Source organism: Melospiza georgiana, chromosome 2 (genome assembly GCF_028018845.1).
Source record: "Melospiza georgiana isolate bMelGeo1 chromosome 2, bMelGeo1.pri, whole genome shotgun sequence".
NCBI lineage: Eukaryota > Metazoa > Chordata > Aves > Passeriformes > Passerellidae > Melospiza > Melospiza georgiana.
In genome coordinates this window covers 14,324,801-14,342,834 of record NC_080431.1, presented here as the reverse complement: position 1 = coordinate 14,342,834, position 18,034 = coordinate 14,324,801, and the positions used below count along the sequence as shown (strand labels likewise).

General features: G+C 42.0%; 1 protein-coding gene across 2 annotated transcripts in view; it reads right to left on the bottom strand.

The window, feature by feature from the left end:
• JAM2 (junctional adhesion molecule 2) overlaps positions 1 to 17,417 on the bottom strand; it is a 39,858-nt gene extending 22,441 nt beyond the window's left edge. For both annotated transcript variants that reach the window (XM_058018807.1, XM_058018808.1), the window contains exon 1: positions 17,297 to 17,417. In XM_058018807.1, the coding sequence (XP_057874790.1) occupies positions 17,297 to 17,351 (55 nt within the window). In that variant the 5' untranslated portion in view covers positions 17,352 to 17,417. The remainder of the gene's footprint in view (positions 1 to 17,296) is intronic.
• Positions 17,418 to 18,034: the final 617 nt, after the last annotated feature.

Sequence of the window (18,034 nt, the reverse complement as noted above, 5' to 3'; positions counted from 1 at the left end):
TAGCAATGAAATTCATGTACTCTGAGAATACTGAAATAGCAAAAAAATATTTGCACTATAAATAGCACTTAGAAATTTTTTCCATCACTCTAAGAAAGAAAACTTTCCTACTAAACTTTAAAGAAAGAAATTTTAAAAATCTTCTGTATAAGACCCCTCACACCCTGTTGAAACTGGAGGAGGAAACCATTTCTCCAGCTTGTCCCAAAGCAATAATTTCTCCTGCAAGTCCATACACAGCCCAGCTCCTTTTTTTGTTCAGGCTAGAATAGCCTAGAATCAGTAAGTAATTTTCTTTTAAACCTATTAGGTCCTATTTAGATTTATGAGAAAGAATTAACATGTGACTTTTACCCAAACCATATTTCTAGAACAATACCCCTCTTCCCCCATATTCTAGATGCCAATAGTTAACAAATCACATTTATCTATTGAAATAACATCTTCCTTCATGATGGGGAGGAGCATTTTATTCTGAGACTGACAACAGCTAATACTTGATAACATTTCAAAAGGAAGCCTTTCTAGGTGTCCAGTGTGTGGATAAAACCATTTATAAATTATTGTCTCATCAGCCTTTTCTGTCTGGACACAGAACAGATCCAGTACATGCAATTCACCACTCTATTACATTCTCTGTTTCATGGGCCTGGAAATTTGTCCCCTCTTCATTAATACAGGCATCATGCAGCTCATTGTCATGATCAAAATATTCACAGAATATGAAACCAAAAATGGAAAACATATTTTATGACTTCTGGGGCAGGACCACTATGGAAATCATTACAGAATTACTTTGCATGCTTTTTATTGGGAGCTTGCAACTGCAGAAAGTCTCCATATTTACCCTTACATCAAGGGATTTATAGAATACATGAAGATTCTATTATACAATACAATTAAGGAGAAAATGTGAGAAAGAGGGGGAGAAAGGGAGAGAAAGAAGTTCAACATACACACACAAACCACACATATACAAGACCCTTTCCAAGAAGCTGTAGAGTGCAAACAGTAATGTAATGTAAGGTGGTGCAGAGACAGCTGACTATATTAAAACCATTATATATTCTGGTCAAGCAGAAAAAGAGGAGAGGTCCTTAAAGCTAGAGCATCTCCTCCCTTAGACATCCTTTGGGAAATGCCTGTGTCAAATATTCAGAATCCAAGTCTTCAGCTTTGGATTTTAGTTCACCTATAAAGAGCAATAGTGAAAAGATGACATATTATTGTACCAGTAAACCTTTTATTCAGGCTGCTTTTTAAAGATCAGAAAAAAAAAAAAAAAAAAGAAAAAGAAAAAAAAGCTGCTTTTACATGTCAGTAGCTATGTTTGTTTAGAAGTAAACTCCAAAAACCCACACTTTCCCTTTGATAAACACTCATGGCTGTAAACTGAAACTACTAGCTAGACCAATCATTAAGGAAAAACATATTAGTCAAATCAAATCAAAGAAACAGTGTGCCTGGAAGAAATTACATGAGAACAGAATCAAAACAAAGTTATAAGTGCAAGAGAAAAAACAGTCTTGCGTTTGTTTTGCCAAGTTCTAAACAACAGGTGGTCTAAAGCAAAGTTTAACAAAGGGTTTCTGAGGATACTGTAAATTTAGGAAGTCCAGCATCTCAAGACTAAAGGCCAATTCTCTCACTGAAGTCCCTGAAACAGAAAAGGAAACCAGACATCTGTTTGGTGTTAGCATCCTTCAGACGTGACCACTTCAGGGTAAAGCCGCAGCTTCATGATTAGGTGCTGATGCAAACTTCTCAGCCATGGAACTACCTACCACAAGGCACTCAAATGATACCTGGAGTTTTGCCATTGTCACGGTATTTAAGCACACCTGTTTTGGCTCCCTTTTTGCCATACTTCACAGGATTCACAGAATGACTATCTTGGAAGAGACCGTCAAGATCATCGAGTCCAATTCATGCCCCAACACCTCAACTAAACCACGGCACCCAGTGCCACATCCAGTCTTTTTTAAACACATCCAGGGATGGTGACTCCACCTCTCTGGGCAGGCCATTCCAGTACTTTATCACTCATTCTGTGAAAAACGTTTTCCTAATAGCCAATCTATATTTCCCTTGACACAGCTTGAGACTGTCCTCTCATTCTGTCAGTTGCTGCCTGGAGAGAGAGACCAACCCCACCTGGCTACATCCACCCTTCAGGAAGTTGTAAGGAGTGGTAAGGTCTCCCCTGAGTGTCCTTTTCTCCAGGCTGAACACCCCCAGCTCCCTCAGTTGTTCCACAGAGGGTTTGTGTTCCAAACCCCCCACCAGCCTCATTACCTCCTCTGGAGGTGCTCAAGCATCTCAATGTCCTTCCCAAACTGAGGGGCCCAGAACATCTCACTGCTTCCCTCCATCTCGTCTCTTTGGCAGTGAGGGTCCCCCACCAAAAAGTGTAAAATCCAATGGATAATTATACATTTGGGCAGGTGGGAACACACAGGTACCTCCTGGTGGGGGGACAAGTTTGGCACTGTCCCTTGCACGACTGCAGATCTGCTGCATCACGTAGGATCACACACAGTGCTGGGTCTGGGGACCCCTTTGGTGGGGGCCCTTGATGAGCCCTGACACCCCCTCAGTTGTCCCTCACACAGATGTGGCCTTCCAGGGGTGGCAGGCCCCGCAGCTGGGCCAGTCTGCCTGGTGGAGGATGGGTGATCACTGCATCTGGCCAGAGGCCATGGCACACACCCAAACCTCTCCTCCTTCCCTGCCTTGGTGCAGGGATCTGTGGGAGCCTGGCAGCAGAAAAACCTGGGGCTGGGGCTTCTACCCCAAAGGTGCTGGGCTGGGTCCTGTCCTGGATGCTCTTCCAGATGCTTCACACAATGGTGTCATTTTATCTCAATCTGCCTTAGGTGGCTTAACCCACAGTTCAGGGTTTTCAGTCAGGAGGTCCATCCAGGGTGGGTTTTGCTGGTGCAACGGTGTTATACACTTTTGCTATAATAGGCAAAAGTCTTTCATAAAGATGTTAAAGCCATAGACCATAACATTTCAGTCTCCAACAAGGTCCCTTCAATCCAAACCATTCTGCGACCCTGTGATTAAGTTAACAACATAAACACAGCATTAAGACCTCAAATTTTGAACAAGAGCTAGAGGAAGTTATCCCACATCACTAGGGGGAAAATAGGCAAAAGAAACTCAGTTCCAGTCACTCAGCTACCTTAATCCTCAGCTTTGTGGGGACTGTTAAGTGAAATCAGGAAAGCCAGCACATCTGTCATGGTGTCTTAGTTTTCAAGTTAAGAAAAAAAAAAGGAAAAAAACTTTAAAGTAACTTAACAAAAGGCTTTTGTTAAGACTTTTGAAGTTTTCAGAGCCAATTATCTAAAGTTATCAGTGGGAGTCCTAAGCATTTAAGGTTAATTTCATTTCAGAGCCCCAAGGACAGTTGGCTCTGGAAACAAAAAACTTGAAGTGCTTGAAGAGAAGAAAGTGGAAGGGAAAAAAAGTCAAGTGGCACAGGGCAGGAAAGCAAGAGATTATTTAGGTCAGCCTTTCTGAAAAACTGAACACAGAAGTACAACAATTTTAGATAAACTCAACAGCCTCCTAAGTGCTTTCAGTAGTCCCAGACACTGAAAAAATACTGCATGAGAGGGGGAAATACTGAGGGAAAATTATAATTTAATGTTTTATAATTAATAATCAAAATGTAAAATTTAATTCCCTTCAGTGTTTATATTGCTTCCTTCTTTTCTACTCACACAGAAGAGAGGAAGGGTTTGAATGCACAGAACTTGCAATTTGCAAAGGTTCAATGTAGCACGGAGTTTATTCCAACAGGGAGACACCACAGAAAGCATGTGCTGTTAGCCAGATAAATATTTATAGCTTGCACTTTTACAACTCTCAAAACACCAGTACTCCTCTTGTCTCCATGGCAATTCAGAGGGAGCTTCTGCAAATGGGGGATGGGGATTTGAACTAGTCAGGCTCTCAGAAAAAGCCTATTTTCCAGCCATCTCCTGGTCCTGCCCAGCAATGGTTTCCACAGCAACTCATTGGCAGCTCAAAGACAGCTTGTAAATGCAGTGAGAGCCTATAGCTGCTTCAGCTGTTGCCTATTTTAAGATGCATCAAGATGCTGAGAACATGTGTCTAGTGCCACCATTTTTCAAAAGACTGTGTGAATAGGCCATTGGTGTATAAGCCCCTTATGACTGCTGTCCCACCCCCCTCATATCAAACAGTGCAAAGCTGAAGCTGAACAAACAGATTTCCCTTTGCATTTCTAGGGGGTAACAATCCAGCAGAAACACTTCCCTGTGCAAACACCTGGTGAAACTGCATAATGTTACTAAATGTGCAAAAGAAAGCTTGGCACCCCGTGCAAACCAGCATGTTCCTCTGAAGTCAATAGTACCAAGACTGATTTACATCAACTACAAGAGAGTTGGAAAACCAGAAGAAACAAACAATACCCCAGCATTCCCCAAATGAACACAACCATTCTGGCCCCCAGTTTGTGATAAAGATCTCTGAAGCCTCCTACAAGCTTTAAGTGACTTTTGCTGGAATTGCCAAACAATTTGGAAAGAATAAACACTTTCATGAAGTCACCTCATTTATAAACCTATAAATACACCCATTATTTATCTTTAAATCCTGAAAGCAGATTTTGTTTACTTTCAAACTGTATCAACCAGTATTACTCACAATTCCAGTATACTCCACATGAAACTGGAGTTGTTGCTCATTCAGAACCAGTGAAGTCAGATAAGTTCCCTTACTGTTGGAGCATATTTCCAGATGTTTAGGAGGAACACCTTGACAGTATAATTTAAAATTGTTCTAAGTAAATACATTGGTAAAGTGAGAGGGTGTCTCATCCTGTAGTTGGTCCTATTAATTTAAGCTGGAACCAAATTTCTTGTGCATCCCAGAATCATACAGTGATTTGGGTTGGAAAAAACATTAAAGATCATGCAGTTTCAACCTGTCTGCAATCCTCAGTCCCTCTCAAATGGATCTTCTCAACATTTTGTGATTAATCTCAATATTTCTACTGAACACACTGCAGAGGATGAGTACATACAACTCTGTATTAAGTTCTGGCTTCTGAAGTTATAGGAATAGCTTACTAACCAGAATTGTGCACAGCAAGCATCTCAAATAGCAGGCAGGATAGCTAATTTGGCTCACTACAGAGAAATGTCTCATTTGCAGCAAAGTATAATGACCAAGTCAGCATTGCCACCTTATATCCCACTATGTTCCACCAATGAAGGTGATAAAACATCTGAAATAGTTTAAAATTTTTTAAAACCCATTCTCTCTGAAGCAAATATTGACCTAGAATATATTCCTATATACAATGTGTGTAACTCCTTGAGCTGAGTTCTTAAAAAGAGCATTACATATGCTTTTTCTCATTCAAATTTTTCTGACTTTGGGACACAGTACTATGACTTCATTCTATTTAGTATGCCCATTTAGAAAAAAAAAAAAGTCCTTCCAACACTAGTAGGCTGCTCTGTAAATATTCAGCAAGGGTCTTGTGCAATGCTTCGTGAATTCAGGACTTCTGAGATGTTTCCAGTAACTGGGGATGGGAGTGGTGGTTTCACTTCTGTAAATGTCACTTGAACCATGAATTTTAGGACTGCATCCCATTAGGCAGCACTGAACTTGGTTTTTAAGCTTTTTGTCCTCCAGACTAAAGACCAGGTTCCTTGCCAATATGAGCAGGGAACATGATTACCAGCTCTCACAGCTAAAAGAATATTGTGAACCCTTCCTAAAATCCAAATGCAATGGCCAAATTGCTCATCCCATTTTCATTCACAAGTTCTTTTACATTGCCAAGGTTGCTCAATAGTCCCCTCCTGGCAGAAGCTACTAACAGCTGTGTTTGATGAACAGTACCTGCAATCAGCTTTGTAGCTTACAGTATGAATGCATATTTTTAACTCTAATTCTACAGGCCTTTAATAGATAATTTAGTTGTTTAATGGCAAATTTTATAGAAACATCTTCTGGCATATATGAACAAGACAAGTGACTCTAATTCCATTAAGGCTAACGCATACCAAGAGAAGCTACAGCAAACAGAAGATGTTTTTAACACTCTAAGGAGAAGGTTGATTAGAAGAAATCCTCCGGAAGGCAGAGCTAGGAACAATAGGTCACAGTATAAGATGTGCCAAGTTTTCCTTAAAGGGGACAAAGAAAATTAAAAAATCCAACTAAAAAACACTAGTCTTCATCACAGTAAAAGCTACACAAGCAAAGCAACATACAGGTATTCAGATTAGAAGAAATTAGAACAACACTGGAAAGTTACACAGGAAAGAGGAATAAACAAACTCTATGCCTTATCCATTTTTAAATCAAGCATAAACCTTAACCCGGTGATCATTACAGCTTTGCACAGGAAAGATGTTTTAGGAGCCACATCCTCTAAAGTATTTCCCGGATCAAACACTTTGCATCAGAAGAAGGGAAAGCTCAGAACATGAGCCAATATTCACAATTCAGTGGTTCAGTGGTCAAATCCTTCAAGTAATGGGATTTGATGATCTTGTCTGCAGGTACTTACACTAAGCTATTGCACTGTCACAAAAATCATCTTACAATAATGTATTCCACAATCCTCAGGTCTGTGCCCAAAATTTGGTATTGTATCTTTAAGACCCTGCAGCCCAAGACTTGGTGTGTGGGGGACCAGGGTGATGAAGAGTTTTGCTTTTGTTATGAGCATTTTTAAAAGCTCCCTGCCCAGCATTTTCATGGCTCTGTGCAGCGTGGGTTTTGCTGGGCTGGTTTGGTTCCCGGCCCAGGCAAAAAGCTTTTCCTCTCCTTGGCTCAGAGATGCTGCAGCAGCAGCCTTTGAGCTGCCTTGAGGTGAACTGAGCAGCTCCTGCTCAGAGACCAGGGACACTGTGTCAGCAGGAGCGGAGCCGCCCTACTCCAATGCAAGCCCCACTCCATGAACCACATCAAGCTGGGAAGAAAACACACTGAGAGGCTCCAGCCCAGCTGCTTTACCTGCTGGCATGTGCTGGACTTTGTCCTGGGGAGAAGGCTGATGCCAGATGAGCCACTGGGCCTCCGTCTGCTGCTGGAACTGCTCCCTGAAAGCTTCTGCCTTCCCAAGAGGGAAGCTGACACCATCCCGGATTGCAGGTTGAGAGCAGGTAACCTCTGCCGTTTTGGGTCTTTGTTCCAGTGTGTTGGGGTGTAATCTAGCAGTTTGATATCTAGCAGTTATTTACTTTTTTCCCTGCCTTGTGGGCATTCTGTTTGTTAATAAACCCTTGGGCGTTTTTTTCATTTTCATCTATTAGTATTCATTTCCTATTGCTGGAAAGGAATTGCTGGAACCCTTTAGAGGAGGCAATTCATTCCAGTGTTCTTCTTTAAATCGTCTCAAACTCAGACAAAAATGAAACAAAAAAAAAGATGTCAGCAATCTTGCAATTCTTTAAAAACACAATAAAAATATTTTTTAAAGCCATGATTTTTTTTTAGAATAAACCACATGCAATTAAGGATTCTGCCCCCTGTGTCACTACTATCTCCAGCACAACTTCCATGCTTAAAAGTCTGGTGGTTAAAGTGGCTGTCTGCAAAACCTCAGTAACACAAAATATCATCAATTTAGTTGTTTAGTACCAAATTTTATAGAAACATCTTCTGGCACATTTGAACAAGATTGAAGCCACTCTAATTAAGGCTGACATTTGTCTAGAGAAGCTAGAACAAACAGAGGAGGTTTTTCACACTCAAAGGAGAAGGCTGATTAGAAGAAATCCACATTACATTTCTAGAATACTTGTTACTCAATAGATCAACATATTTTATTAAGCCATGCCTGCCATATAGGCATATATGCTGCTTTAAGCTAATGTTTTGTCATGTACTTTTCCTACTTCTGCCTGTATTCCCTTCATAACCAACTGCTCATGGCATATTGATGCTCTAGAAACTTGGGTGACACAATTATTGCTTAAAGTTTCCTTTAGAAGTCACAGAATCATTAAGGTTGGAGAAGTCCTCCAAGATCATCAAGTCCATCCTTTGACCAATCCCTATCTTGTCTCTCAGACCAGAGCACTGAGTGCCATGTCCAGCCATTCACTGGACACCTCCAGGGGTGGGGACTCCACCACCTCCCTGGGCACCCCATTCCAATGCTTGAGATCACTTCCCAAGAAGAATTTCTTGCCAATGTCCAACCTGAATGTTCCCTGACACAACTGGCCCTGACAGCCCATTTGCTGTTGTCCTGTCACTTGTTCCCTGGGAGAAGAGCATGGCCCCACCTGGCAACACCTTCCTTTCAGGGAGTTGTAGACAGTGAGAAGTTGCCCCCTGAGCCTCCTTTTCTCCAGGCTGAAAATTCCCAGCTGCTCCTCATCAGACTTGTGCTCCAGTTCCCTTCCCAAGTTCTATTGCCCTTATCTGGACATGCTCCAGCACTTCCATGTCTTTCTTGCAGTGAGGGCCCAGAACTGGACACAGGATTTGAGGGGTGGCCTCACCAGTGCCCAGGACAGGAGGACAATCATTGCCCTGGTCCTGATTACATTAAGACAAAATAATACCACTTTGACTGAAGAACAGTCCAAGGACTGTGCTGGAAAACAACTTATTCAGGCATCAGCATAAATACTGTGATCACAAAATAAGGTCTCAGAGTTCAGCTCTAAATTCACAGAACAGTTTCATTTTTATAACAGGATCTAGGCACATTTACAGATTTATTCCCACTGTTGTTGCAGGGCTGAAATTATTGCAATGAGCCTGGGTGGTACAGCGCATCAGTAGTTCTATGAGTGACCAAGAAATCAAGAAAGAGAACAAGATGGCTTGTTGAATAATACATTGCTACCCAAGAGATACCCAAAGAGAAACCGTTGCCAACTCAGTCAAAGTTCAACAGTTTTGCTGAAAAAAACCTTTGAAAAATAAGCCTGAAAGTTTTTATTGTTTATGAGCATCAGGTGTTATTTTAGGGTAGAAAAGGAATAGGTTCTTTACAGGACAAAATTAATTACTCTTATACAGGAAGGATTATCCACTTCAGAGTTCACAGATATGTAATGCAACTCTTTGTACACAACTTTTCATAGCCAAGTCTACACATATCTTCTACCTAAACAGTCTAATTTTATAACAAAGCCTCTTGTCCCATTTAGCCATAAAACTTCCTTGGAGATTATGTGTCCACCCAGCACATGTATCCCATCCCACAGCAGAGGCAGCTTAAGAATGAACTGTCCACCCTTCAGTCAATACAATTGGCAATCTAAAATAACCAGATTTTTTCAGTAGGTCTCCATAAAGGTACAGGGGATTCAAACACAGCATACAGTTGCAGGATTGCAGCTTTAACAGCAACACAAAGTAGTAGAAAATTTTTCCCATTTCAAAACTGATTAGTCCCCTCCCAAAACTGAGAGTGTTTAAGTTACTAACATATCTACACTGAATATACTATTTAAACAGTATGCCTAGCTCAGGAAATATGTTCTGCACCTGAAAGTCCATACCTACAAAAGAACTGGCTGTCTTCCTCCTCTTCCTCTGTTCATATAGCTTTCAAAAGCTTTGAATAAACTTTAAATATGTGCAATTGCTTACAGAGGCATCACTTAATTCTTCTCTCACAAAAATCAATCCTCCCAAAACCTACTTATGCTAAAAAGCCATTGTCTTTCAGCAACTGGGCAAAGCCTCTGTAGCACTGTTTTCCCTTCCTTCTTACCCCTTAGAAAGGTGAAACACAACTGGAAAGCGAGTAGGAACTGCATGGGGATTGTTCCTGTTTTGACAACACAGCGAGAGATACAACTGGAACGTAAATGAAATAAGAATGAGTGTGCAGTGGCAGGGAAAAAGCAGAGCTGAAAAAATCTTTAGTCAGTCTCTACAAATATTGCTGATTTCCCATTGACAGAGCCTCCCCAGATGATTTTTTATCCCCCAAAACAAGAGTCTGAAGACAACTGCTATAGAAGGCAAGTACATTAACTTCTGCAAATACCCTTTCCCCTCCTCCTCTTTCTCCTCTCAGCCACATCTTTTTTCTCAAAAGTATCCTCATTATCATCTCTTAGGCAACAAATGGAAGAAAATTCCCTGAGAAAAAGAAGAAAAAAAAAAGGAAAAATCCCAACCTCCAATATTTTTTTACTCATTTTTGCTAGCTACTAGAAGGCTTCAGTTCTGAGACAGGGCCTCCAGAGACAAGTACTGTCTATGCATTCTAGTCGCAAACTGCTGTCTGCCTCACATAATAGGCATTAAAACGCTGTTTTTCTGCAGGTTATAGATGGGTAATGGGTGGTTAGCTCCCACAATTAAGAGATGAATATCATGTGTATGCTAAGAGAAGTTTTAATGATGTATGGTTGTGTTATTGTGATGTGTTCTCCCCATATTCCTCTTTCCCTTCCCATTTTATTGTTGTCACAGGGTGGCCTTGGTAGTCGGGGCATTTGGGGGGATGGAAGGCTTGTTCCTGGGGGGGCACAGCATGGCAACGCCTGACCTTCAATCAAACTGCAAGAAAGGAGTCTCCATCATTGGAAGGCAAAGAAGAGTTGGCTGATGGACTTTGGTAGGGGCTGGGGTTACCTGATGCAACACCAGGAGTGTAAAAGGTGGAGCAGCCGTTTTGTGGGTGAGCACATGGCAGTTTAGTTCCATGCTCCCAGCACTGCTCTTTCTTCCTCCTTATTCAGTCATTTGTTGTATTTATTAAGGTTTAGTAAACCTTTGAAATCCTAAAATGAGAGGTAGTTTCTCACACTGCATATATTCTTCCTCGTAGTTTTACAAGTATGCCAAACACAAACGCTTGTCCAACTCTAACAAACATAGACAAGTCTGCATAACACCACCATGATTGCCTCCCAGTTCATACTGGGCACTTTCTGCAGGCTGAGATACAATAATTTTGGTTTGCATATTATATTAATTTGAGCAAATGTAATTTCTCAGGGATTTTCCATCATTACCTCCAAGTAGTATATTAGAAGTTTGTGAACAACAAATAAAGCCTGTTTTGTTAAAATTATCTAGTATCAAAAAAACAGATAATAAATAATTTTTCCATCCAGACAATAATATGTTTTGTTCCCCTTTGAATCTGATCCAGTGGTTTGGATGGGGTCAAAAGCATTTTCAATCCTTAAGATGTTAATCCACCTAAGAGCTATGAAATATATCTATTGAAACTTCGTACTTATAGGGTCTGTTCTTTCCCGCCCAAATTTCACCATTTTGTACCTCTTTAAACAATCAGAATCAAATTGTAGCGATTTCAATTCAAGCTTTATTTTCCAATCTCTTACTGAAAACTGCTAAGTTTTGAACTTCTAAAAAGGAATAATAATTCAAAAAGGTTCAGTACCAGATTTTTTTTTTATGTTTTCCCCTGCAAATAATCTTTCGGAGAAATTGGATGCCTGCTTTAATTTTTATTAATCAGAAAGGTTGACAGACTTACTAGTGGTTCAACAGCTACGACTGTTACATGACTTTCTCTTTTCAGAAATTGCCATTTTCCCCTTCTTCTTTCTCCAAAAGCTCCTCTACCTCCTACTGCGTTAGAAACCAACAAATGAACAGGACCAGATGTTCAGCTGCCAAGCTTACTTTCTGCCCAGTTAAAGAAATTTTATGTAAGCACTTGAGTGCTTGATATATTGTGAGCATAGAGGTCACAAAATCAGTTGGAGTCCTCCAGGAAAAAAAGTGACTTTGGAAATACAGGTGAGTGCAAGCAATGGCAATCATCCAAATGCTTCTCCAGCCTCATCTGCTGTCTCATTCTTTGAAATTCATATTCCATTCTCTAAACAAACCCAGCATTTAGATGAAGGAAACAAATAATTTGTCTTGATTACAAGACACCATAATATTTGCTTTAAGCTTCCTGAAGCTGAATTACAGAACAATCACAGTGCTTTGAGGGAGATGTGAGAGGCTTTTCTGCAGAAATGTTTTGCTGAAACTGATGGATCTTTCAAAAGTACTGGGGATGGGAGAAGACATGCTAGAAAGTAAAACTGTAACAAAGTTAGCTTAACAAAAGCGGGGTGGGAGAGGGGGTGAGCTAACCAGAATAGAATAATTGACTTGAAACAAAATTAACAGCTTCCACATAACATTTCCCTCAGTTTCCATTAAAGTGCTCTCCCCGTGGTACTGAACTAGAACTAAACTAAACCCTGACCTAGACAGTAAGAACTTGTAAACCATCTCTTTTCCCACAAATATGCAAAACTGCCGCAAAGTTAACAGGGTGGAGAAAAAAAAATCCCAGCAAAACAAGAAAAAACAGCAGTAAGACAGCTCATTGTACACATCCCCAAGGACGCTATTTTATGCAAATTTTGTTTTGCCTGATATCCTTATATAACTTCAAGGGAATTTAGCCATTCCATATGGCCCTGTCAAACAGTCTGCAAGGACAAATACATATGTCTGCCTTTGCTTCAATTGCTTTAATAGACAAGATATTTATTTTCTAAGTAACCTTCCCTTACATAAGCATTTGTACTGGAGTCACCTCTAGCATTTCTAAGGGAAAGTATATGACACTAAGCCTTACTTTAAGAAAAGGGATCTTAAAAGGGTTCACCATGTGCAGGGAGCAAGTGTCTTCAGAAGTGCTCCAACATGAAGATTACGCTTTGAGTGTTGATGGATTCTAAGTAGATCATACCAGATGGACACTTTTACATCCCAACTGCAGAACTATATTACTAGCTGTTCCTGTCTCTCTAAAAGCACCACCAACCCAAATCTCTTCCCCCTCAAACAAAGGAAGCTTGGTTACTGCTACTGCAGAATGTTCACATGCATGTCACTGTCTATCTTCAGTGAATAAATACTATTATTTACTCATGTGAATGTATGAGGAAACTGAATTTTCTTAATATCAGATGTACAAGAAGATTCTCCCATACTTCACAAGAGGACTTCTGTCTTACAGACTTCTTCCTAGTGACTACCAGCACTTGAGAAGAAATTAAAGCACTTGGGGCACCCTTGGAGGAAGGGCAAGTGTCTGCTGTAATGTTTTAAGTTCCTTTTAAAAACAGGTCTGCACACACCCCAAATAATATTTGGAGTTAGCCAGTGAACACAGACAAGTTTGGATGCTCTAGGTCATGAAAGATGAAACCAGGTGTTCTGATAAATCAATCAGCTGAAAAGATGATGTCAAAATTCAGCTGCTTCTGTATTCTCACCAAATCATTTGCACTGGCATCAGCCAGTTTCTGAAGCAGAACCTGGCAGCTACCAAAACAGGCTGCAGCAGGAATTACAGGTGTAATACAGGAAATATTCACAAAAATATCTTTCTGTAATTCAGTTAAATAGCCAATGGGAAGACCTCATCCAGGCTCAATTAGATTTGTGAATCACAGTGGTAGCTGTAACTGTCATTATTCATGCCAGATGCCCTATGATATTCACAATTACCAGAAATGTGTATCCTACAACATGAACAAAGAATTGTTGCAACTTTAAAGCTGAGAAAACAGGACCTCAGAGGCCAAGCAATTACAAAAGCAAATCCTCCTCTTGCATTCATCCACCTTAAAAAAGAAACAAGGAATTGCAACTGTCCTGATGTAACATTTCCAGGCATGTTTCTTGTCTCCTCTATACAGTCAGGGAAGACAGCCATCCTCATTTTCTCTTTTGGGCATCCAATAGCAGTCTGTGGGGCCAGCAGCCTAGAAGAATGACACCATGGGGGCAGCCAAGGAGGAGCTCCCTCTGCCTCCTCTCTGCTGGAGAGAGACAGAACAGCAGCACTTGTGGCTGAGCCCTCTCAGGAATACAGAGCCCTTCTAAGCAGCACACCAAGGTTTAAGGAAAACAGCATGACTTGCTGTTTTGAAATGCAGCAAAAGCCATGATTTCTGAGAGAGATACCAATAACTCACAGACAGTTTCTTCTGAGCGTGAGGCTCTAAGCAAGAAGGCAAAATTGTAAAGGTTATTAAGTAAGCTGGAGAGAAGCATGTATCCCTTTTAAAGACAGAAATAGTCTTTCCTGCCATGTCAATTTGTGTCAGTTTTAGAAGCATATGGGTATCTTGTGCAGTCTCACCACAGTCATAAATGGAAAATGTTAAGCTGAAGACTAGAAACAAACAAGGCTTTTTTTGTACTTAGTTTTCATTTGTTTGTTTATGTATTAGCAGTTTATTATCCTCCTACAACTTATGATGTAGGGTCTAAGAGTCTGTGCATGTTTGTAAAGCTTGAGCAGCCTTTAGAAAAGAAATACTGCTTCTCACCTAAACCAGTAAGAGAATGAGCGTTCAGTTGATGCCTCTTCCCCTACTCCTCCTCCAAAACCAGGCTGTCTGCTTTACAGCATTATGTTGAACACATATTACTAGAGAACTATGCAGTCTTACAAATTTAAGAAATCCCATCTCAGAATATGGTCTGATTTAGAAATCAGTTCCTACCAAGCTTATCCAGCAAACAAAGAGGGTTCAGCAAAAGGGTTGACAATAGTCTCAATTTTGAGTACATCAGTTGTGTATCACATATAGTCAAGAAAGCATAGTTTAAACACTTCCACTGTCAATTCCTACAACAACGCAGTCATGCTTTGTGATTTTTTTTGTCAGGGTTGGGGAAGAAAAGAAACAAAAGGCTTCTTTGGTCTAGAATCTCTGTCTCTGTATGAAAGAAATGAGTGGGGTTTTCTTGAGCCAAAACAAATAAACAAAATATCACCTTACTTACTGCTCAAACTACCCCAGTGAGCTCCATCAAATATTTAGGAAAGACTACTATTTATTGCCTCTGCATAGTCCTCACACACACGTATTGTACTGCATTTGCTTCCAGCATCACCACCTGGAGTCTAATTACAATGTGCACTAAAATTAAGAAAAAATCACATCTAGATGCTTCTCAGAAAGGCCATTTGGTCAGTACACACTATCTCCTCCCATGGAGCCATTAGAAATTAATAACAATTTCTGTACCTATTCTGTCTTGCCAACAGAGCTCACAAGTCTTAGGCTGTGGCACCTTTGACGACTTTGAGATGTCAATTCCAGAAGCTTGTGCTGAAAGAGAACATGATTAAAGACTCCCAGCTCCCTTACTTTCCCAAAATTAAAGGTGGAAGGGAAGATTAGCTCACAGAAACTACAATTTCTGCAGGTCATGAATATTTCTTAGCAAGTACTCAATGAAAACCAATTCAAACATCATCTGCCTTGGCTAGGCTGATGCCCTGTGACCAACTTACACAGCTTTTGATTTCTGCAGCTCACCTACCAACAAAGTTCTCTATACCTGCTCCACTATTTAACCACAGAACTGCAGAACCATTTAGGCTGGAAAAGATCTCTAAGATCATTGAGTCCAACCTTTGACCAATCACCACCTTCACGACTAGACCAGGGCACAGACCACGTCCAGTTGTTTCTTGAACACTTCCAGGGATGGTGACCCTACCACCTCCCTGAGAGCCCATTCCAGTGCTTAACAACCTTTTCCATGTTCTTCCTGATGTCCTCCCCTGACTCAGCCTGAGGCTGTGCCCTCTTGCCATGTTGCTGGCTGCCTGGGAGGAGAGGCCAACTCCTACGCTGCTTGTGAGGTATCCATCACTATTTCCTTTCCCTCACTGGTTTCTGCCCATTCTCCATCTCCAGAGAACATGGGTCCCACATAAGAGACTGCTCAGCCCATATGCCTGACTTGGACACCTGAATTATTCAGCCTTACTGTTCATGTAGACACACTCCAGCCACAGGAGCAGCAGCAGGTTTCTGGTTGCCTGGATTTCTTCCTGGGTTTCCTCTGGCTCCCACAAACAACAGGCATCTGCACACCCATGCATCTACAATCACTTTCTTCACAAAAAGACTCCTTATCAGCACCTTGCTTGCAAACTTGCTTTCCACCTAGTGTTTCTTTGGAATTGTGACAGGAAGGGAAAAAAAGCCCACCAAGAAGAAACCTCCAAGTCTGATAGCAATGTAGGCACCAGACTTTGATGCACTGTATTGCACTGCTCTATCATTTCCTTAGCAGTCAAAGCCAGCACTGCCAACAGACCAGGAGGCTGAGCAGCCTGAACACACTGAAACCTGTCACCAGAAAAAATCACAGCAGTTTCACCTGCTCAGATATATCATGCAATTAAGAAGAAATTAAGTTAAAAAAAAAACAAAAAAAGAAAACCATGTGTATTATTATTATTGGTTACTATGTGAAAGAGAATTTCTGCACTAGCTGTTCATTTAACAGCCCAACATTTCCATAAGGTCTTGTAGAAGAAAAAGGAGAGGAAAAAAAATTTCCAAGCCAAAGACCTATCAGACACACATAATTTCAAGTATCTCCACTGCAGAACACTGAAAAAAAAAAAGGAGAGTTTACACACACAGAGCTTTCTGTTAGGTGATGTTCTGTTAGGAGGAATGAAAGGTAAACCTTGAAATATACCCAGCATCAGTACCATGGACGTTCCACATCTACAGTCGATTGAGAACCCATCCTGGGCTGGTCCTAGGTGGTCATTTCATTGGAAGACAGTGCTACATAAGTCTTTTCAAAACACTATTTTCATGTACTGCCCTTTCCCCAAACATCAGTAAGACACAAAAAGCATTGAACAGAAGCACTGTAAGACATGATCTGAGAGTGACAGCCTTATCACAACTGGCACTACTAACAGTAGCGTTAATTCAGTGGCTCTCTGCAGGTACCTGCTGCACATCTCTTTTTCCTATTATTTATACGTGCTTTCCAGCAGGGGAATCTTCACCCAACTTATTCTAACCTTATCCTTTTGTTTTTAAGGAGTTAGGACCATAAAATACTGGAAACTCAACTCTGTTCCGAAGATGCAGCATCCAGCCCTGGCAACAAAAAACGACCTCCCGCCCCTCGCTCATTCACCTTGCAAAGGCCACCAGAAAAACAAACTAACAGCCCGCATCCTAAAGTTTGCACGGCGGCAGGGGGCCGCTGACTCGCACTTGGCCAGGCCGGCCTTAAACAGGTTTCATGGAAAAAAACACATGGAAAGAATCAGCGCGCACCGCCCCGGCCGTGGCGGGGGACGCGCTTGTGGCGTTTCGCTCTTGGAGACGCGGCTCGCTCGGCTCCTCTCGCTCCGGGATGAGGGAGGGAAGCGGCACCTCTGGGAGCTATCCCCCTCCATACACACACACACACACAGACACACAGACAGAGACTCCAGCGGGTCGGGCAGCCCGGGGAGGACAGGGTATCCCGGGTATCCCGGCGGGATAGGGACACTTACAGCTCAGGAGCCCCAGGCAGAGCAGGAGCAGCAGGCGCAGGCTCTGGCTCGCCATCTTCCCGCGGCGGCGGCGGCGTGGGGCGGTGCCCGGGGCCGGGGGCTCGGAGCCCGCGGAGCTCTCGCAGCGCCCGGCCGCGCTCTGCCTCCTCCGAGCCGGAGCCGGAGCCGCCCCAAACTTTTAACGTGTCCGAGGAGGCGTCTCCTCCTCCGGGGCTCGAGGCGGGGATGTGCCCTGGCCGCCCGCCCGGAGCGGGGAGCCGCGGCGGGCTGCGGTGCCGAGAGCATCCCTCTCCTCCTCCGCCCCCGCAGCCCGGGCACTGCGCTGGGCTGAACCTACAGGTTCTCTCCGTTTCGTTCATTTATTAATTTATTTTTAAGCGGGGACGTCTTCATAAACTCAAGGACATTTGTTGCAACAGAATAAACTTTTCGTTAGGAGAAGATTTAATTTCTCAAAGAAGAGCGTTGTTCCTGTTGGTGCGCTTCCCTCAGGCAAATCCCCCCCAGGGAGGAAGGGGGATAACGGGGTGAAATCACGGAACAAACATTTGGATATTCCGGCTTCCCCCAAGGAGGAAGTAGGGATAACGGGGTGAAATCACGGAACAAACATTTGGATATTCCGGCTAACAAAAAAAAAAAAAAAAAAAAAAAAAAAAAAAAAAAAAAAAAAAAGCCATGTGAGGGCGAGGCGAGGCGCTGTTTTAAGGCGAAAGAAGTCACAGTGACTCCTTGCGC